The sequence below is a fragment of the Mobula hypostoma genome, chromosome 5, assembly GCF_963921235.1.
Source record: "Mobula hypostoma chromosome 5, sMobHyp1.1, whole genome shotgun sequence".
NCBI lineage: Eukaryota > Metazoa > Chordata > Chondrichthyes > Myliobatiformes > Myliobatidae > Mobula > Mobula hypostoma.
Genome location: NC_086101.1, coordinates 138,279,411 through 138,302,600, shown reverse-complemented (window position 1 = coordinate 138,302,600; position 23,190 = coordinate 138,279,411). Strand labels below are relative to the sequence as shown.

General features: G+C 43.4%; 1 protein-coding gene across 2 annotated transcripts in view; it reads right to left on the bottom strand.

Moving 5' to 3' along the window:
- The window catches only part of LOC134347028 (coronin-2A-like), a 168,348-nt gene extending 147,202 nt beyond the window's left edge, over positions 1-21,146 (bottom strand). For both annotated transcript variants that reach the window (XM_063049021.1, XM_063049019.1), the window contains exon 1: positions 20,865-21,146. Coding sequence is in view for 1 of the 2 variants with exons in the window: in XM_063049019.1 (XP_062905089.1) it covers positions 20,865-20,987 (123 nt within the window). In the remaining variant the exon portion in view is untranslated. The remainder of the gene's footprint in view (positions 1-20,864) is intronic.
- Positions 21,147-23,190: the final 2,044 nt, after the last annotated feature.

The following is a 23,190-nucleotide window of genomic DNA, read 5'->3' as shown; positions in this document are numbered from 1 at the left end:
CTACCCAAAGGCAGTTAGGGATGGGTATTAAATCCTGCCCTTCCCAGCAGTGGTTACATCCCAGGAACAGGAGAATACAAATGATGGCCAACATGTGCCACTGCAGGAAGCCGGCAGGATAAAAAAATATTAAAATGGAATTATCAAGTTGCTCCTGCTGCTGCCAACCTCGAACCTCTAATTCACAAGGCCTGGTTGTTTTCATCAGGAACCCAACGCCATCTCCCATTCTGAACTGACACCTTGTATTACTCATACCTGAAGCAATCACAAAGCCATGTGCTGGATTACAGAAGGTGCAAAAGGCACACATTTATATCTGTGCTTTGCAAACTCAGGACATCCTAATTAGGTGTTTTGACCATGGCAACACAAGAAACTTAGCACATCGACTACCACGATGAGGCCACACTCAGGTTGGAGGAGCAACACCTTATATTCCATCTCGGTAGCCTCCAACTTGATGGAATGAGCATAGATTTCTTAAACATCCGGTAATTGTCCCTCCTCCCTTCACCATATTCCCATTCCCATTTCCCTCTCTTCTTTATCTGCCCACCCCTTCTCTTTCTTCCATCATCTTTTTGGTCTCCAAATTTGAGGAAGGACATTCTTGCTATGGAGGGAGTGCAGCGTAGGTTCACTGGGTTAATTCCCGGGATGGTGGGAAGTCATATGTTGAAAGATTGGAGCGACTGGGCTGGTATACACTGGAATTTAGTAGGATGAGAGGGGATCTGATTGAAACATATAAGATTATTAAGGGATTGGACACGCTAGAGGCAGGAAACATGTTCCCGATGCTGGGGGAGTCCAGAACCAGAGGCCACAGTTTTAAGAATAAGGGGTAGACCATTTAGAACAGAGTTGGGGAAAAACCTTATCACACAGAGGGTTGTGGATCTGTGGAATGCACTGCCTAAGAAGGCAGTGGAGGCCAATTCTCTGGATTCTTTCAAGAAAGAGTTAGATAGAGCTGTTAAAGATAGCGGAGTCAAGGGATATGGGGAGAAGGCAGGAACAGGGCACTGATTGTGGATGATCAGCCATGATCACAGCGAATGGCGGTACTGGCTCAAAGGGCCAAATGGCCTACTGCACCTATTGCCTATTGTCTATTATCTTCTACCTTCTCCTTTAAGATTCCCCCTTCTCCAGTCCTTTATTTTGTTCACTAATCAACTTTCCAGCTCTTTACTGCACCCTCCCTCCTCCCAGTTTCACCCATCACCTACCACCTTGTAGTTTCTTCCTCCCCTCCCCCCCACTTCTTGCTCTGACTTCTCATCTTTTTTTTTCCAGTCCTGATGAACGGTCTCAGCCAAAATGTCATTTGCTTACTCTTTTCCATAGATGCTGCCTGGCCTGCTGTGTACCTCCAGCATTTTGTGTGTATTGCTTAGACTTCCAGTATCTGCAGATATTCTCATACCTCCTGGCTATCCTCCTTCTCTCCCCCCCCCCCACCTTTTTTGTTCTGATGGAGTGTCTCGGCGCGAACCATCGACTGTTTATTCATTTCCATGGATGCTGCCTGACCTGCTGAGTTCTTCCAGAATTTTGTCTATGTTGCACTCTGCGCAGAGTTTACAAGTTCCCTCAGGTACCATGAGGGTTCTCCCCATATCCCAAACATAAGTTGGCTGGTTTATTGTCTACTAACCTGTAAAAGAGATGAGTGACAAATGAATCAGAGGAGACATAAAAGAGGTGACAGACATGTGAGAGAGAATAACTTACAGTCCTGTGTAACCCAGGTTAATTAAACCCAAAGATGTAATGTTAGAAAGCTCCACTCATATACTGATGAAATTTACCAAATTTATAAAAAAAAAGAACTTGGGGAAAAATAAGCTATTGGAGAATGAGACGTGGCTGGCGTAGGTGTGGACAAGTGAGAGAAATGCAGCAAACAATTAGAAACTAAAGACATAAGCTGTTAAAAGTGGAATTGATAGTGAGTAACTTAATCCTAATTATTTGAAAAGCTCAGGGTGAAACCCCTGGAGGAAAGACAATAGCGATAAAAGGTTTATTGAAGTTACGGCTATAGCAAGCAGCAGCTATAGCGAGACAATATCAGCTGAGATGAGTGTCCAAAATCTCTACTGTGTAACCAGGAATTAGTTCTGTTAAATCATACCAAGGGATTTGGTGAGTTAAAACACTTTTACTGTTCTGAATATATTCATTATACGTTCAGTAGTGTTGTAACTCAGAAATGCTTGGAACTGACAATGTGATTTTGGGTATTTTGAAATAGAAAATAGAATGTGTTGAAGAATTTACAGATTGTAATCCTGTTGAATACAGGTCAGCTTTTTTTGTGTAAGTATTGTAAATTGACTTTCCGTGGATGACCCCTATTTCATCCAACAAAACAAGAAACAAGATGGCAAGCCACCCAAGACTGAAGAACCAGTGCAGGATCAAAATGTTTCAAGATGTATGTAATGCCCTGTTTCATTTTTTTGACTGTTATGCTGCTCTGTATTTGATCTTTTGTGCTGTTCTCTGCGAGCTGCTTGTTTGGGTTACAGCTGAAGATAGAAGATAGGAGAACTGTGTTCCATCCAATTAGGATGGCCGGATTAAGGGGAGGATGCTCTGGTGAGGGACACTAAGGTTGGGCTTGGGGTCTTTTGTGAAGGCGTCTTCTCCAGAGAGAAGAGGTTGTAGGATTCGACTCGGCCCGGGAGGAGATCAAAGGAGGATCGGCGTGAGCTCCAACTTGTGCACATTAGACTGTTTTTATAAAAATGGGCCCTTTTCTTTTTTTGCGTTTTCTTTACTAACCCTTTAGTCAAATTAAGAATTATAAAGCTAAATCGTTTAATTGTATGAGGTGTACAGTCTGTTGTTTCGTGGTACTGATTTGTAACAGCGTAACGAATCACGCAGCATCCACACAAACAGAGGGTTTCAGGATGGGCTCGCACCTCAATCTCACACATTTGGCGGGGCTGGAGATTGCCTTCCCTAGACCTACACAGCCGACAGAACAAGAGCGTTTCATGTAGGAAATTTAATACGATTGGATGTACAAGTTTATTTTGCATTCGAAGGACATGAATTTGATTTTCTGGAAGAACTGATTGTTTTTGCAAAGACTTTGATAAGTAACTGAATGAGATTTACTTTGAAAGTTATGACGTTGGAGAATTGCTGTGAAAGGAGTTAAACTGTATAGATATATAATGTTTTAATTTAAATTTGAATTTGTATACATACCGACCTGAACTGAAATTGAAGTTAACCATAATACTTAAAAACAGGAATTCAATTAGTTTCCTAACTAACTAGGGATAAATAGAAAGGCAATTGTTATTCTATAAACCTTTAAATAGGGAGTAACACTAGATCCAATTAGTTAAAGAAATTGGAGTAATAAAGGTTATTCTAATGAACCCCACTGATTCCAACTAAAAATGAATTTGGTTTTCAATTGATATCTGAAATTGGGTACCCAAGACACAATGTTGGAATTTTTAAAATCTTTTTAGAAAATATTTTTATTTTTATTTATTACAAACAAAAAACACAAAAAAACAGCACATCCACAAAAACCACAACAATAACAAAATCAAATTAAATATTGAGCAGCATAAGGGAGAAAAATTATAAAGGCAAAAGTAAACATACACAGCAGAGGTGCACCGCTCCAAAAAATCCCAGTCCTCACCCTGTGAGGAAGTCCAATATAGGGCCCCATATCCTTTCACAGATGTCCCCTCTGTCCTCATTACACAGTCTCAGTCTCTCCAAATGTAAAGTATTTGCCAGTTCTCTCAGCCACAGATGGTACGTAGGCACAGAGTCCATTTTCCACATTTGCAGGATTAACTTCTTAGCAATAACCATTCCAAATAATACAGCCATTTTTTCCTACATACTGGCTGAAGTTAGGGAGCTTGTTGCTCCAAGGATGACTATGAGCAGGTCTGGTTCCCACCGCTTCCCAAAATCCTCAGAGAAACAGTGAAAAATACTTTTCCAGTATGCATAAAGCTTACAACATGACCAGAATGAACGTGACAAGTTACTGTTCACAGATTTACATCTATTACGAACTGGTGAAACATCAGGGTAGAAAATGTGCAACTTTTCTTTGGAATAATGGAGTCTATGTATTGTTTTAAACTGTATAAGTCTGTGTCTGACGTTGACCGAACAATCATGTATACTCTTTAAACACTCATCCCAGACCTCCTCTGTCAGTTCTATACCCAATTCATCCACCCATGCCTGTTTAAGACCTGCAGTATTCATCCGAGCTCCATTATGTAGGATCTGATAAAAATAGGATACCTAAAACTTCGAAGTTAGGTATATATTTCCTGACCTAATCTCGAATTTGTAAATATCTAAAAAGATAGATGCAAGGATATTGTAAACTGCTTGTAACTGCGCAAATGAGGCAAAGTTTCCATTAATATATAGGTCACCTACACTACAGATGCCTCTCTGCTTCCAGGTAGAAAAAAACAGTATCATTCAGGCCAGGCAAAAAGGAATGATTGTCACAAATCAGAGTGTCAATATAAGTTTTTGGGGCCTTAATGTGTAGTTGAATCTGCTTCCAAATTCTTATAGTGCTGCCAACTACGAAGCTGTTACTAAAATGTGACTTATTAACTGCAGTGGGGCTATTAAGGAGAACTGGTAAGGAAGTCTTCTTACAAGGCACTCGCTCTATAAGTAACCATGCTGGGCACGAGTCTGAGGTAGCGGGTGGGCCTTTTTTCTGCCATGCAAGAATGGATAGATGGGCAGCCCAGTAATACAATTTAATGTTCGGTAGGGCAAAACCACCTGCTTCCTTGGGGTTTGACAAGTGTTTTTTAGTAATTCTAATGGCTTTATAATTCCAAATGAAGGGTATAATATTTGAATCCAATTGCTTAAAATATGACAGAATAAAACATGGAATTGACTGAAAGATGAAGAAATCGTGGCAGTACAATCATCTTGATTGTGTTAATCCTCCCCACCAAAGAAATTGGAAGGGTTTTCCAAAAGTCAATATTGCATTTAACCTGCTGAACTTTGTTTCGTCAATTCACTTGCAAAAGGTTATCTGGGTTTTTTGTAATAGTCACACTAAGATAGGAAAAATTATCATGTTATTTTAAAGGGAATGGACTGTAAATACGCTGTATTAACTACTGCAGTGACTGGCATTAGTTCACTCTTATCCCAATTAATAGAGAAACATGAGAAACTACCAAAGTTATTAATTAGAGTCAGAAGGGCGGGTGTTGATGTTTGTGGGCTGGAGATATATAAAAGGACATCATCAGCGTATAACGAAAGGTGATGTTTATGTCCATGCATATCAATGGGAGATATCAAAGGGTCTTGTCTGATGCTAACAGCCAGTGGCTCAATGACAACTGCAAATGAAAACGGAGAAAGGGGCAGCCTTGACGAGTCTCACGATGAATTGCAAAAGGGGAGGAAATATTCTGATTAGTGATAATAGAAGCAGATGGGTATGAATAAATTATCTCAATCCATTTAATGAAAGATGGTCCAAATCCAAATTCCTTATGTGCAAACATCATATATGGCCATTCCACTTGGTCAAGCACACGCTGCACATCTAATGAAATGACTACAGCCTCTTCAGCATGTTTTGTATATAAGATATTGAAAAGACAATGCAAATTAAAATACATATGTCTACCTGGCATAAAGCCAGTTTGATCTGGATGAATAATAGAACAAATGCATTCTTTTAACCTATTGGCCAGGACTTTCCCAAGAATTTTGGTTTCAATGGGCAGCAGTGAAATGGGGCGATATGATGAAACCACCTCAGGATCACGGCCTGGTTTTGGAATCAGAGAAACATTAGCTTTACATAAAGTGGGTGGCAATCTGGAAGCTATCCGAGAGAGATTCAACATTTGTGAGAGCAGAGGTGACAATTTTGGACCAAATACTTTGAAGAATTCCATGCTAAAACCATCCGGACCTGCTGCCTTATTACTGGGGAGGGAAGAGTTGACCTTCTTGATCTCCTCTAGGCTTATACCAGCATCAAGTGTATTTACTGAATCTGTTGACAGTGTGGGCAGATTCAGATTGTCAAAAAATGCTTCCATAGCTTCAATGTCCAGACCGCCTTGTGATTGGTAAACATTAGCGTAGAACTCCGCAAAACACTTATTAATTTTTTCCGGGTCTGTCAATAAAAAGCCATCTTTCGCCTTTATACGATGTATGGCCCTGGAGGCCTGCATCTGTCTTAACTGACAGGCTAATAACTTATGGGGCTTTTCACCAAGCTCAAAATACCTCTGTCTGACTTGTCTCAGTAGTTTTGAAACGCTCTTGGACATTATAGAATTATACTCATACCGTAAGGCAGTAATCTTATTAAGTATTTCTGCTTTCTGGTTTATTTTGTAAGAAGCTTCCAGATTTGCCAACTGATCATCTATTTCAGTTAACCTTTTCTTGAATCTTCTTTTTTCCGCTGTCTCATATGCTATTATGCAACCTCTAATAACCGCCTTCATGGCCTCCCAAAGAGTGGAATCATCAACACCGCCCATATCATTGGTGCTTAAGTATAGATCTATCTTATCTGAAAGATAAGAGGACAAATCTTTATCCTTTAGCAAAGCATTATTTAAACGCCAACTATATTCACCTCTTTTGTGGTTCAATTTGAGTATAAGGGAGACAGGAGTATAATCCGATATAAGTATATTATGGTAAGTGCAACCAACTACTGATGAGACCAATTTCGAATCTAACAGAAAATAATCAATCCTAGAGTAGGATTTATGTACTGCGGAGAAATATGAAAAATCCTTCTTCGTGGGATTAAGAAAGCTCCAAATATCCACTATGTTATACGATTGCATGAGATTATTAAGTGTTACACTATTTTTAAGTGAACAAACTTGGGGACGTTGTCTATCTAGGAGGGAGTGTAAGATGCAATTAAAGTCTCCACCTACAATTATGTTAGAGTCAGACAGATTAGGCACGGCCTTAAAGAGGTTCTGAAAAAAAAACAAGATCATCAAAGTTGGGCCCGTACACACTCACTAGTGTCAATGGTATAGAACTTAAAATTCCACTTCCTATTACATACCTGCCCCTCTGGTCAGTGATAGTTTGTGTGTGAATAAATGGTATGGTTTTTTTTAATTAGGATTGCAACACCTCTAGCTTTAGTACTAAAATTCGACTGGTAGACCTGAGATGCCCAGGAGGGACAAAGCACTTTCGCTGCAGTTTTCTTAATGCGCGTTTCTTGGAGAAAACAATATCAGCTTTGAGTGTACGAAGAGGTGTATACACCTTCCCTCTCCTCAGTGGACTATTCATCCCCCGTACATTCCAGCTGACAAGTTTAGTCTCACCAATGCTGTGCATATGTGAATTAGATGTCATATCTGCTACTTAACCAAAAAAAAATATGCTGTATGGTCGTGGCATAACACAAACTGTAACTTAACCAAACAGATGTGCTGTAACAACCCCTTAAGACACACAAAAAACCCTCCCAATAATAAAAACACACCAGGAGTAGTACTTCCATGCCCCTAACCTAGAGTCAAAGCTATATCCAAGAGCCAACACATGGCCTGGAATAGTGAGATAACTACCCATTACTCACTAAACACGGGAGAAACACCTCTTCACAAATACACCATGAAATATAAAAATAAACAATAACAATCAGTCCTCACCCACATCTTAGTGTGAACTTATTTTTCAGTTCCTCATGCGCTGAACATAACAAACAGACTCCATATGAAGCCACTGTCTATCAACGACGAATCCAGTAACCCAGCGTTAATCTGTTTTTAGATTGATACGGTGTCCGAATGCCAATCTTTAACTTCTCGGCTCAGGAACTTCTCCGCTATGGCTGCAGTGCTGAATGTATGGTGATGTTGTTAACTGTAACCACAAACCTCGCCGGATACCGGATCCACACCTAATTTTCCTGGCTTTGCATTTCTCCTTAATGTGCTGAAAATCCTGACATTTCCTCATGGTAGCCGAGGTTAAATCCGGGTAAATGAACACCAGACGCCCGTCATATAGCAGCAGAGCTCTCTCCCTGGACAACCGTAGCACCAACTCTTTAACCTGGTGGTGGTGTAGCCTCGCAATAATAGCTCTTGGCCTGCCATTTTTAACAGGTGCTAGGTTCCGGTGGGCACAGTCCACCTTAACTGGCTGGTGGAAATGTTCTTTCCCCAGCAACTTTGGAGCAACATGGCTACAAATTCCGTCGGCTCATTGTTTTTGGCTTTCTCCTGAACCCCGAAAATGCGAATGTTTTGACGGCAAGACCGAGCTTCAAGGTCATCCACCTTAGCCTGTAGCTGCGTGTTTTGGGATATTGGCTTTCAAGCCGCCTCTCCAACTCTTCGATTTGTGTTGTACAATTTGGCGGCATCCTCCATTAAAGAAACACGCTTACTGACTTCGGTTAGATCCACTGTTAGGTTCATGATTGACTTATTATGCTCTGCACGTCTCCCATCTACCAAACTGTACAGCTTGTTTACCACCACAAGGGCTTCTTCAATGGTAGTTGGGCCCGGGGCACTAGCAGCACTGGCTTTAGCTTCTCCTGGGCCCGCTAACTTCGCGGAACCCTCACCAGAATCTTCTTCTCCTGCGCCCTTTTCTTGTTTCTTCCCTTTACCTGGCTTCGTCATTTCGTTCAGCTCGTTACAGCTCACTTCAGTAACTTAAAAACTGCTATTTGGGTGAGGCAAAAGGTGAAGGTAGGCGCAGCTCCCGGGACACATGTCTACTCCATGCCAAGACCCCATGTGACCCCTCTGGAATTTCAAATTGTTCTTACTCATGTTTATATTTTATATATATTGCTTTTTTTAATAAACAAACTTACCTGTAGAACGGTGTGTTTTCTATTCACTGCCTCCTTCTGATACCTAGCACTTCTGATGGCCTACCTGCACCTAGTGTAGTATTATGCAATTTGATTTTCTCATAAAGACTGTGACGACCAGTCACACGAGAAAAGACAAACACTACAAAGATGTTACGCCTACATAGCAATATGGATGGAGAATAGGACACTTGGGATTACAGTGTGGGGAGCCAGCATGAACCCAGTGGCTGAATTGTATCCATCTATGTCATAATTATTCAATAAAGAACACCACTCCAATAGAGCACCATTCACCCCCAAAATTAATTTACCTCAGAGAACGTGGGAATCAGAAAATGTAAGAAATACTCAGCAGGCCTGGTAGTAACTCTGGAATGAGAAACAGAGTTAACATTTTAGGCTGATGACATTTCAGAAAATTTTAAGATGCATAAAGGGTAGACAGGGAAGAAGAACACCAAGGGGATGTCCAGTTTGGGCAATTGAATACGAAGGTAGGAATGTTTTGCTTCAAGTTATGAAAGACACTGGCAACACTACATCTAGAGCAGGGGTTCCCAACCTTTTTTGCACTGCGGTTGACAATATTCTTGCGGACTGGCCGACCCGGCGGTGGGGGGGTGGTGTTCAAGTGGGGTTAAACTCACCTCAACATGACTTTTACAGTTAGGGTTGCCAACTTTCTCACTCCTAAATAAGGTAGCAGTCAAATCCCGGAACACTTGTGTTTACCCTGAGGAAGACTACCATGACCATGAAGCCTTGCGCAGGCACCTGTGTGCGCATGAGTGTTGTGCCGATTTTTTTCCACAAATCAGTTTTGGCTAAATCTTTCCGACTATACTGTACATACATTATTTCTACTTTATATAGGCTGTGTATTTATCATATCATTCCTGCTTTTACTATATGTTAGTGTTATTTTAGGTTTTATGTGTTATTTGGTATGATTTGGTAGGTTATTTTTTAAGTCTGGGAACGGTCAAAAATTTTTCCCATATAAGTTAATGGTAATTGCTTCTTCATTTTACGCCATTTCAGCACAAAAGGTTTCATAGGAATTCTCTACCTTAGCGGGGGAAATACGGGACAAGGGTGGTCCCATATGGGACAAACCAATTTAGCCCAATATACGGGATGTCCCGGCAAATACAGGACAGTTGGCAACCCTATCGTCAAGTTCAACAGTGCGTGACAGGGAATGAGGAAAAGGTGCAGCTGACTCGTATCATTTCCTCGTGGCCCGGTAGCACATGCTTTGCGGCCCGGTGGTTGGGGACTGCTGATCTAGAGTACCATTTACAATATTCCTTTTATATTTAAACATAGAAGCAGAATTAGGCTATTCAGCCCATTGAGAGTGATCCACCATCTCATCGTGGCTGATCCATTTCCCTCACATCCCATTCTGCTGCCTTCTCCCTGTAACTTTTCATGCCCTGACTAATCAGGAACCTATCAGTCTCTGCCTATACATACAGACTTGGCCTCCACAGCTGCCTGTGGCAACGAATTCCACAGATTCACCCAACTCTGGCAAAAGAAATTCCTCCTTATCTTTGTTCTAAATAGATGTCCCTCTATTCTGAGACTGTGTCTTCTGGTCCTAGACTTCCCACCATAGGAAACAAACTCTCCACATGCACTCAATCAATGCCTTTCAACATTTGACAGGCTTCAATAAGATTCCCCCCCAGCCACCAATTCTTCTAAATTCGAGCGAGTAAAGGCCCAGACCCATCAATCGCTACTCATACGATGAGCCTTTCATTTCTGAAGTTATTCTCGTGAACCTCCTCTGAACCTTCTCCAATCTCAGCATGGAAGAACATCTGGAGAAACTTCTGAAATGCCCGGTTCGCTGCCGCTGCTACTGTGCAAACGAGAATCTCCGGAGGGAAGGCCCCGAATCCTCGGCTTTGCCTGTTGCTGGCGGCCGTGGCTGGGGTCGAAGTGCTCGGCAGAGAGGGTGCTCGGTGCTCGGTGTCGGAGGCTCGAAGTTTTCGGACGACTCAGAGTCGGACTGTGGTCGGGTGCTTCCAGGATGCTGTATCAGCAAGTTTGCGGCGCTGGAAGCTTATGGTAGGAAGAGAGTTTTCTTCCTTCTCCCGTCTGTGTGAGATGATGGGATTTTCGAGAGACTTTGAACTTTTTTTTACCATGCCCATGGCCTGTTCTTCATCAAGTTATGGTATTGTTGCACTGTTGTAACTATATGTTATAATTATGTGGTTTTTATCAGTTTTTCAGTCTTGGTCTGTCTTGTGTTTCTGTGATATCACACCGGAGGAACATTGTATCATTTCTTAATGCATGCATTACTAAATGACAATAAAAGAGGACTGCGTGTCCTCATAATCAAATCTAATCTTAGATAAGGGGCTCAAGGCTGCTCACAATACTCCAAATGTGGTCTGACCAATGTCTTATAAAGCCTCAGCACTTCATCCTTGCTTTTACATTCCAGACCTCTCAAAATGAATGCTAACATTGCATTAGCCTTCCTCACTACTGACTCAACCTACAAATTAACCTTTAGGGAATTTTGCATGAGGACTCCCAAGTCCCTCTCCACCTTGAATTTTTGAAATTTCTCTCTTTTTAGAATAGTTTATACTTTTATTCCTTCTACCAAACTACATGACCATACACTCCCAACTCTGAATTCCATTCCCACTTCTTTGACCATTCTCCAAATCTGTCCAGTTCTACAGCAAGCTCCCTGTTTCCTCAACACTACCTGCTCCTCCACCCATCTTTGTATCATCCACAAACTTGGCCAAAAAGCCACAGTTCCATCATCCAAATCATTGACATACAATGTAAAAAGAAGCAGTCCCAACACAGGTCCCTGTGGAACACCACTCGTCACTGGTAGCCAGCCAGAAAAGGCTCCCTTCATTCCCACCCGTTGCCTCCTGCCAATCAGCCAATGCTACCTCTTTTAGGACCCTCTGGTCCAGGTTACTTCTCCACCTTCAGACCTTTCAGTTTCCCAAGCACCTTCTCCTTAGTAATAGCAACGGCACCCACTCCTGCTCCCTGACACCCTCGAACTTCCAGCATACTGCTAGTGTCTTCCTCAGTGAAGATGACGCAAATTACTTATTCAGTTTGTAACCTATTTTCTTGGCCTGTTTCCAACTTAGAATCTCAACCCATGGAGCAGACCTATCTTTTTGTATATTTACTTTGCAACTAATGGATCATGGTCACTAGATGCAATGTGTTCCCCTACACAAAGTTTTGTCACCTGCCCTGTCTCATTCACCATTAGCAGATCCAGTATTGCACGCTCTCTCATTGAGGCTTCCACGTACTGATGAAGGAAACTTCCCTGAAAACATTTAACAAACTCTATCCCATCTAGTCCTTTTACAGTATGGGAGCCCCACTCAACATGTGAAAAGTTAAAATCACCTACTATCAAAACATTATGTTTCTTGCAACAGCATGTGACCTCTCTACAAATTCTGTGGACTGTTAGGTGGTCTATAATATAATCCCAATAATGTGGTCATACCTTTCTTATTCTTCAGTTCTACCCATAAAGCTTCACTATACAAGCTCTCCAATCCGTCCTGCCTGAGCACTGCAGTGACATTTTTCCTGACTCGTAATGCCATCCCTCCCCCTTTAATCCTTCCCATTCTATCATGCCTAAGACAATAGAACTCTAGAACATTGAGCTGCCAGTCCCGACCCTCCTGCAACCAAGTCTCTCTAATGCCTACAATGTCATAATTCTACGTGCTGATCCATGCCCTCAACTCATCCACCCTTCCTACAACACTCCTTACTTTGAAATATACACAGCTCAGAACGTTAGTCCCACCATGCCAACCTTTTGATTCCTGAATTTGTATGTAGGCTTAACAACATTTTTTCTCAAACCACTTCACTATTTGTTCTGTTGCTCTGGTTCCCATCCCCCTGCAACTCTAGTTTAAACCCCCCACCCCACCCCACCCCACCGGGCCACACTGGAAAACCTTCCCACTAGGATAGTAGTCCCCCTTCGGTTCAGGTGCAAAACATCTCTTCCGTACAGGTCCCACCATCCCTGGAAGAAAACGCAATGATGCAAAAATCTGAAGCCATTCCTCCCATGCCATCTCTTTAGCCTTGTATTAAACTTCCTATTTCTGGCCTTACTCGCACATGGCACATTTAGCAACCCTGGAGGTCCTGTCCTTTAACTTAGCACCTAGCACCCTGAACTCACTTTGCCATGCCGTTGGTACCAATGTGGACCACGACCTCCAGCTGCACACCCACCCACTTAAGAATGCTGTGGACTTCATCCGAGATGTCCGTGACCCTGTCACCCAGAAGACAACACGCCATCCAGGAATCTCATTCTTGTCCAAAGAACCTCCTTTCTGTCCCCTAATCAACTAATCACCTATTACTGCAGCTTGCCTCTTTTCCACACTTCCCTTCTGAGCCACAGAGCCAGATTCAATGCCAGAGAACCTGTCCATTGGGGTTTCCTCTGCTAGATCATCCTCCCCACGCCAATAGTATACAAAGCAGTATGCCTGTTGCTGAGGGGTATGGCCACAAGGGTACTCTGGTCTGGCTGCCTGTCCCCTTTCCCCCTCCTGACAGTCTTCTATTTATCTGTGTCCTACACTTTGGGTGCAACCACCTCCCCGTATGTCCTAGATGAACAGGATGAACCCAGGCTCATTCGAGAAGCAGAGGTGCTATCAACACCTCAGCCTCCCGAATAACCCAGACTTCATCCAGTTCCAGCTCCAACTCCCTAACATTGTCTGTTAGAAACTGCAGATGGATGCACTTCTTGCAGGTGTATTCACATGGGGCACCGGACATCAGAGGTAGATTGTTCTTGATAATCCTCTTGCAACACCTTGCTACTAGTCTTACAAGTTTCTACAGACGTATGGTGAGAGCATTCTGTCTGGCTGCATCACTACCTGGTCTAGAGTCACTAATACACAGGGTTACAAGAGGGCACAGAGCGCTATGGACTTAGCCTGCTCTATCATGGGCACATCCACTGAGTACATCGTCAGGAATGTATGGGTGAGGTTGCAATTAGATTGGCCATCATTTTACTGCTTGGTGGAGCACACTCAAGGGGGTGAGCATGTTTGCATGTCAACCAGGAAAGGTTAAATGATACAAGGGATGATAGTGCAGGTGAAATAAGATGGCAATGGGACAATTAATAGAAAAAACATGCAGATGGAAGTAGAATTTAGATGTAGGATAGAATCTGGGAAGTAGAATCTGCAATTGCCAAGTGTAAAATACGACTAGATTTAATTTGTTCTCTCAGCTTACATTCAGTTTCTTTGAAACAGTGTATGAGATAGAGTGGAGAATTCGAGTGACAGATGACGAAAGCTCAATATCACACTTGCAGGCAGAACAGCATCTCACTCCTTCACAATGGCTTTGCAAATCACTTCAGCACGTCCTCTGTCATTCAGCATTTCCAACCCCTGCCATATTTTGCTTAAGTACCAAGTATTTTTGCCGCCTTTTCGAAAATTTTTTTGGTAATTGGTAATCAATTAACACATTTGCATGGCATTAACACTGTTAAATCAACAGGCTAATGTCTATTAAAACAACAGACTATGGAATGCCATATGCTGCAGTGAACACTGATGTATCATTGCCAACAATCATCTCCAAGCAATATTTATTTATTTACTGAGATAAAGGGCTTTCGGGCTCTTTAAGCCGCACTGCCCAGCAATCCTCCAATTTAACGCTAGCCTAATCACAGGACAATTTGCAATGACCATTTAACCTACAAACCAGTACATCTTTGGACTGTGGGAGGAAACCCACACGGTCACTGGCAGAACATACAAGTCCTTACAGGCAGTGGCGGGAATTGAACCCCTGTTGCCGGTACTGTAGCCATTACACTGCTGTTCTGTCCCATACTGTTTCATTGCCCTTACTTCCAGAACCAGACAGCATGATTACGACACTATTGCAATGCTGCGTGAGAGCAAAATCAGTAAGCACTGCTTCTTCACAGTGTTGCAGAAATTATGGGCACTCGCTGCACTCCCACCCCTCTCACTCCACCAAGGTCAAGAGCACTGGGAGCCAGGTGACAGTCAGATTGAATTTTTTTAAAGATTGAGGAAGGGGGAGGCAAGGGGAACACAAATAAGAAACTGACTACCTAAATGTAGGGACAAGGACAGAAGAGTAGGTGGACATACACCAATTCCTGTACTCCCAATTAAGACAGATGGGGAAGAATTCTGCAAGGACAGACACAAAAAATGGCAGGCAAGTGAGGTGTGGGGGTTTTGGGACAGGGAGAAGAGCTGTGTGCATACGCACACATACATGAGGTGGAGCACATGACCGAACGCCCGAGGAGATTTTCCTTCCTTGTTTTGAAAGAGTATGCTTGTTCTTCCATCACCTGGCCAATATTTCTCGCTTACTGATGCTGATTTTCTGGTTATGATCACATTTCAGCTTGTGATATAAAAAGACAGAGATTTGACTGCTCCTGAAACCTGGAATATGATGAAGAAACAATAATCGAGCTGTTGACCAATAACAGAAGGCATGAGGTGAATTTGCACATTTTGCTCCATTGTCCATTTCATGCAACAGAGGCTTAAAAAGATTTAAGTTGCCTTTTGTAAAATAGCTTTACAATAGTACATTAAATACTGTATAGTAATTATCCCTCTTCAACAAGCAAACTGATTAAAGTTGTCACTACATACTCTAGGACAGACCTAGTTCCTGAACTAGCCACGAGCAATTAAATCTACCTATCCAGCTTTGGGAGGCTAGCCAACAAACAAGGCTATATTTGCACAGTATAAATTTTTTAAGTGTAAAATTAGAGAAGTTATTTTCAGAAGACAAGTTATGCAGTAAACAGAAGTGAAACTGAATCACTAAAGGAAGGTTAACTGTCTATGATGTCCAGCTCTGAGTACATCAATTTTTAACTGATGGAGCTCCTGGAATATTTGCGAAAAATGGTACTCTGTTTAGATGTAGATTATCTTCTTAAAGTGGAATAAAGTGTAATTATTCCACTGTAGAAGAGGACAGAAGAAAGAAGAGGATGCAGTAGATTCATGCTGGAACCAATGCTTAAATGATGCCATACCTGACTGAACTGAAGTGACAAGATCAACCACCATCCCAAGCCCAGCTCATGCTCAGTAGTGAAGGAGCTGCATCAAAAGATCTACTTCTCAGCAAAAACATTAAACCAAGGTCTTGTCTGCTCTCCCAGGTAGACGTCACTGTTTCAAAGGACAACAAAAAGGAATTCATCTGGGTGAAGATCCATCCCTCAAACACTTCACCAATCAATTGCCTCTTGCTGACTGTGGAATCTTACTCAGTGCAAGCTGGCCACCATATATCTACAGTGCCTTCATCCTCTTCAGGTGTGCAGGTGACTTGCTTCTGCTCCTTTTTCTCAGGCTCTGAACTGGCTGAGAAGTACTGCATGGGATCCACCATTCCCCCTTCAGCTGGGCAAGCGGTGCTTGCTGGGGCAGGACAGTGGGCTATTTGGACGTCGGAATGCCAAGCATCCCAGATATTCCTCACAGAGGTTCCAATGGGTGGGCAAAAATGATGCATTTTCCCTGTGAAGACCGAGAATGCTCCCCAGGTAACTTTCTCCACCATCTTAGAAAGGTTGTTCTCTAACAAAGCTCAGACTCAGGGTGCGCACTTCGTGTGTCTGCTGTCAAGCCTACAGCCTAACCACTGCCATCTGTCGAGCAGGTTCAGATCCTCAAAGCTAGCGGGATTGGACTGGGGAGGACATGACACTGGATCACTTAAGCTCTCAATGGATTCAGAGGGTTTTACGCAGGTGGCATTAGTGGCATCTTTCTGGTGGTCTGAGGTGACCAGCTATAGGTTGTCCATACCTCTGAAACAATGAGATTTGTCACCACCTGTTAGACTACAGGTGCAATGTTATGGTTTCCAAATGCTCTTTTTCTCAATCAGCTTGTGGTTGTACTGTCACCTAAAGGAGACGGTGGATTTAGTCATTGAGGAGTCCCAAGATGTGGGAAGAGATCCAAGTTGTCCATTGGTTTAGAGGGGATCTATGTTGTCAGAAACCTCAGCACATGTGTGTGGAGCCCATGAACAAAATCAAGGTTAAAATCACCATGCACCCTCTGACAGTGTTGCCGTTCACAACCTGGTCTACAGGGAGCATGACTCCATTCTACCAGATGAAAATAGAAGGGCAAAAACAAGACTTGCATGTATACAACTCTTCTCCCAACCTCAGGGTATCCAGAGATTGCTTTGCAGCCAATGAAGGTTATTCATCATAGTAATGCTGGAAATCAACAGTCAAAAGGCTGCCAAAGGCAGCAAGTTAATCATAGTGAGGAGTAATTATTGGTGAGGATTGTTAGGGATAACTCTTCTGCATGGTTGAGATAGAACAAAGACATCTTCTAAATCTTAACAAACCAGAACAAAGCTAAAAGGCAGCAAATCTGATTGTGCAGCACTGCTGTGTCAGCATTGATTTTGTTTTAATATGTCTTTGAATTTCAGGACTGGATAATTGAATACATATTCCTCCTACCTGAAACAATTGCTTTTCCCAAATAAGCTACAGATGATAGTCAAGGGCTAATATTTCACTGAGACAATATTGAAAGAGTTTTTCAGAATTTAAGTAGAGAGCTACAGGTAAGGAAATGTACAGATTTATCGCAGTGCACATTGTGGAGAAACTTCCTACAAGAATAGAGAGGGGGAAGATGCTTTTGGTCCTGGGAACAGAGGAGCAAGATGCCGTTGAGTTGTGGTGTCCGTCAAGGTCATGGCTCAAGCTTAGGTGTTTTTTTTAGGATCATACGGATGGTATTTGGGGATAGAGAGAGGAGATGGGGGTCAGATTAGGGTTTAGGGACAGGTATTTGGGGGAATTTGAGGCCAGGACAGGATCTAAACCTCCACTCTGTATTCAAAAGCCAATGACATGGACATGTGACAAAGGACATCTGTGCTCGAATGATAGGCTGGCAGACCATCGAGGACAGAGGCTAGTTGCCTCCCCAGGTCAGCGGGCTGTCAGTGGGTTCCTGAATCAGAGTACCGTGTGGGCTGAAGGCATGAGGAATGGTCGACTGTACTCTTTTCCACAGATGCTGCCTGGCCTGCTGAGTTCCTCCAGCATTTTGTGTGTGTTCTGAGGAATGGTGTTCGCCTAGATACATGCGTCTCCAAGATCGGAGTTCAAGGCCTACTATTTGGAGCCCAATCGTCAGCGAATCCAGAGTTCAATGCCTGGATTTTGGGGTCCTCACTCATCATCGTCAGCGAGTCCTGGGGTCAATATCAAAGTTCAAAGGTCAATCAAAAGTCAGGGCCCAATGGGTATAGCCCTGGGTCTGTGAGTCCACTGGGGAAGTTGAAGGCCTAAAACCTGTGAGCCCATGAGTCCACTGGAGGCTGGAGGCCTGGAGATGGCCTGTCCTGGGTTGAGAGAGAGTGAGAAAGAGAGCGCAAGAGAGAGAGTGTGCGAGAGAGAGCATGCAATATATATATATATATATATAGAGAGAGAGAGAGAGAGAGAGAGAGAGAGAGAGAGAGAGATAGTTAGGTTTTGTTGGTTGTGAACACAAACAATGCATTTCACTGTATGTTTCGATGTACACATGATAAATAAATTAATCTGAATAAGTCAGCTGACAGAGTTGCTGTTTCAAGTCAATGGCGCACTAAATCTGTATTCCTTCACAGTCACTACCAGATTTGCTGAGTACTTCCAGTATTTTCTGTTTTTACTTCAGTAGTATTTTGTGGTTTTTCTATTAAGCTAATTAAACTTGCAGTCAAATCACCTCCACCTATGCACTCTATCCATTTGCCTGGGCAGTGTTCCCTGCATTTCAATTTATTTCTAGACGTGCTGCACAGGACAGTCTTCCTCAAGTCACGTTGAAAAGGTGCATTTACAGCACAGGAAGTCAGAGAATTAATCTCATAAAATCCCACTACAACAGCTGGGTAACTTAAATGCAGACTGCGAATAAAAAGGAGACTAAAGGCACATCACTAGCTCCGGTGATCATGAGGTTACCTCGGCACCATTAAAATAAACTTGGCTCGACAATGTGCTTCAGGGAGAGTCATTTGCTATCCTTAACCATCCTGGCTGACCTCCAGGCTAATCAATGTGGTTCAGTATCCTTCATTAGAACCTAGCAAACCATCAATTTCAAGGGAAACAGGGGACGGTAGTAAATCTTGGCCGGGCTGGCAAACCTCACTCAATAACTGAGCTTCAGTATTTGTCAGGTATGCAGCAACATCACAGTCTGTCCTTGCAGAATGACCATAGGCAAGCACACAAGAAAACAGGAGCACGAGCAGGTCTCTCATCCTCATCATTCAATACAATCACAGTTGATCCACACAGCCCTCAACTCCTCTTCTGTGCCAGCTCCTCACAACTCTCAATTCCTCTATCTTTCAAACATTCATCTCAAACATATTTAAAGCATATAGGAAAAAACCATGGCAATTAGGATCAGCACCAGTGTGATGCTTGATCTCTCCGACCCCAGGATTCTGCAAGTGATGAGATGTGCCTATTATCAAAATAACCCTGAGCTACACAGCACACAGTCATTTATATTACACTAGCAGGGCAAGACAAGGACCCCACAGCAGGGCAAGACAAGGACCCCACAGGAGTGGTTATCAGACAAGATTTGACACCAGCCTCTGTGAGGGAGAAACTATAGCCGACAGCAAACAGCCTCAATAAAGAGGAAAGTTTTAAGGTACATTTTGAAAACGAAAGATAGTCGGGGGGTTACAGCCCTGGCGTCTGACAGCATAGTGGCCAGTAAGCTAGGCAGGAAAGTGGGGATGCACAGAAGTTCAGAATTGGGAGAAACCTAGAGATCACAGAGCTGAAAGAAATGTTGAAAGTCGACAATGTTGAAAACATACTTCACTCCATTATGAAAATGGGTAGATCATTTCAATTTGATTGTTAATGTTTCTTTTTGTGTGGAGTGTTTGCTCTCCGCTTGCAAACACCCTTGACCCAAATAAGTTTCTTTAGGCCATTTCAAAGGTCTGTTAAGAATCAACCACATTGTTGTAGCTTGGGTCAACTACATTTCTAGCATGAATGCACATTCTAAATTTCCTTCTTTAAAGCTTAGTGAGGAGGAAGGGGGGTTCGTGCCACAATCGAGGTCGTCTGTTGCCGATACCAGCTTTGTTTGCCAAATATTTTACAAATTAGCTAGCTGAATTTAAATTCACCAGCAGCCGTGTTAGGGCTGGAATTCCTGATCTGCCGTATGGACCCAGACTACAATCCCACCATGCCCGATGACTGAACGAGGCCAGTGGAAGAGAAGTTGAAGGGAACCAGGGCGTTCATCCACTCCTACTTGTTGAATCATGACCCCAAAACATCCCAAACACAGGTACCACAGTTCGCCAGAGGGTTAGAAAGTTAGGACGCCGAGGTTAGGGAACAACCCTAAATATCAAGATCCAGGCGTTTCACAATAAAATTTCTCACTTTCCAGAGAAAGGACGGACGCAGAGTTTCGCTACAAGCAGGGTACCCACAACTGTCTTACTATGGACATCAAGTGGCAAGGACATGCCCATTTCTTACCAAGGCGATGTTTTATTTAAATACAGTATAGAGCTGGTCTCCAACTCAGCCATTTGACTACAGCAAGCATTTTAGACACACTCCCTTACACGGAGGTTGCATTGAGTGCGTTATTTTTTGGAAGACGCTTCGACTGTTTGCAAATTGCACGGGAGATCACCAATGCACCTACACGTTAGACAACTCTTGTTATACGAGCAGCGATTCGTTATATATTTTTATACCTAAAATGCAAGGTGCAGAGAACAGGTGAGCAGTTTCAGCCCCCGGATTCAGTCAGAAGGCCACGTTCCCTTTCCTCTAACTTACCTGCAGGCAGATCCTCAGGTTGGATGTAGGCAGGTGGTCACTGGCTGTGGCTCCTTTGCATTCTTCTCTCGCTCTCCTTGTTCGATCTTCCTGCGGTGACTCAAAGGCAAGTCCAGTGCTCATTCATAAAACATGCCGACATCTTTCGGGATGGAGAGGAGCGGAGGTGCGGGGAGATAAACAAGGGGGGAGTGTTTAAAGGGAGAAGAGGGAGACAGACAAGAGGAGAGACACTCAGTCACACGCCGAGGCGAAACTGCGGACAGGGCGAGATGGCAGTAGATTCCCCTTTGTGTAAGATTCTAGTGAGTTGGAAGTGAGCCAACCTACTTACAGCAAGGCGGAGTCTGCGCTCATACAGTGGAAGCCAGCTGCACCATTCACTGGCCCTGCTATGATCATGCAGGGTGCGGCAAATTCACACTGATTTCGTTGGAAGGCTTTCTTTTCCGCGTCCGACCTCTGCGTTTAACAGAACGCGAGAGGGGCTTCAGGAGAACCGAGCCCGAGGGCTATTTTACACCACCTTCGCTTTTTATCATTTAATCACTTCTGCACTCTCGCCTTTCACGCCGCAGCCCCCTTCCCTTAATTCTGTTACAGTTTGAAAGCTGTTCGTCTTTTGACGCCGTAGGGCAATGTTGCTGCAGATAAGCCGGCCGTTCGGTCGGTATGGTCCCGATAGTGTTTATGTGCTGTGCCAACCTCCTCTTCCCCTGTTCATCTTACCTCGCTCGCACTGGCGGGTGCCGGGTCTCCGCGCATCTTTCATGTTCTGCAGAAGCAGTGACCCCTGGGACTGACCGGAGATTTCGAGAACGGCTGTGACTAAATATAAATGAACCTCAAGGTACTGCAGTTGACAGCCGGTGAACTAAACTTAAAAAATAAAGGGTCATGCCTTCAGTCTGCTTCAACATGTTGTGATCCGTCTCCCCCATTCTTCCCTCCCTCACAGACCGTCTCTTGCTCTCTGACAACCCCGCCCCCCAACGCCCGTCTCTCCCTCTCCCAGAATTTTCTTCCTCTGCTCCCGGACTAAGGCAAAAGAGCCTCACCCTCCTGATTAGCTTCCTTTCTGTCTTTTTCTTTCTACACTACCTGCCCTTCCCTCCTGACATTCCCGCCACATGATCTCAGGGAAAAGAACAGAGCGATCGATGGATCAATGGCTGAAGCAGCGGGCAACATCTCAAGTGTCGTACTAAGACCAGCTGAGACCCTAGCCCAGTCTGTCTCAGTACAGTGACATGGCATCTACCCAATGATCTGCAACATATCTGGTACATAAAAAGCTGGAGAAATCACATACAGATAATCACTGTCAAACAGCTACAATCTGATGGACAGTGTCACCAATGGTACAGTCAAGCAGCAATTACTCATCAATGGTTTTCTTACTGATGCTCAATGTGGGGTTTTGAAACAAACAGAAAATGCTCAAAAAGCTCAGCAGGCCAAGCAGCATCTGCGGAAAGTGGAACAGTTTCAATCTTTGATCCTTGGTCAGAGCTCCAGGATCTCTTTGTTCCAGACCTCATTGTAGGCTTGGTCCTTGGGTAAGGTGAAAGTAACCGCTCTTGTTCAAAACTCAAATTGAGCATCCCTAAGCAAGTTATTGATGAGTTGGTGCCACCTGGTAGAGCCAGTGACAATTTCCATCATATCACAGATTCGAGGAGCCCTAATAAAAATTGTCATTGGGCATCCGGGGGATAACACCCCAAAGACTGGAGTCACATGAAGAAAAATGGTAGTGTTTGTTCAGGGTCAGTCACCCCTGCCCCAGAACATCATTGTAGGAGATACTCGGGCTAAATTCTAGCTCCTCAGCAGTTATTAACGACCTTTGTAGGGTTAAAAGTGAGGCAGTTCACTCATGATCACGCAATGCTCAATTCATCATGCACCCCCTCAGCTAACGAAATAGTTCATAGCAGCATGTAGTAAGATTTCAACAACAATTCGGACATGCACCAATAATTAGCACAAGTGTTAGACCACGACAACATGAATTAAAGGAAGTTTAACCGCTCAGCCTTGGCATTCAACAGCAGTAGTGTTGCAAATTTCTCATTGCCAGCTTGTGGAGATTGCCATTGACCGGAAACTGCACAGTTACCTACATCCAGTGACCAGTTTAATAGGTACCTAATAAAGTGGCCACTGTGTAAGTTCATGGTCTTCCACTGCTGTAGCCCATCCACTTAAAGGTTCCATGTGTTGTGCATTCAGAGATGCTCTTCTGCACACCACTGTTGTAATGTGTGGTTATTTGAGTTACCATCACCTTCCTGTGAACTCAAACCAGTCTGGCCATTCTCCT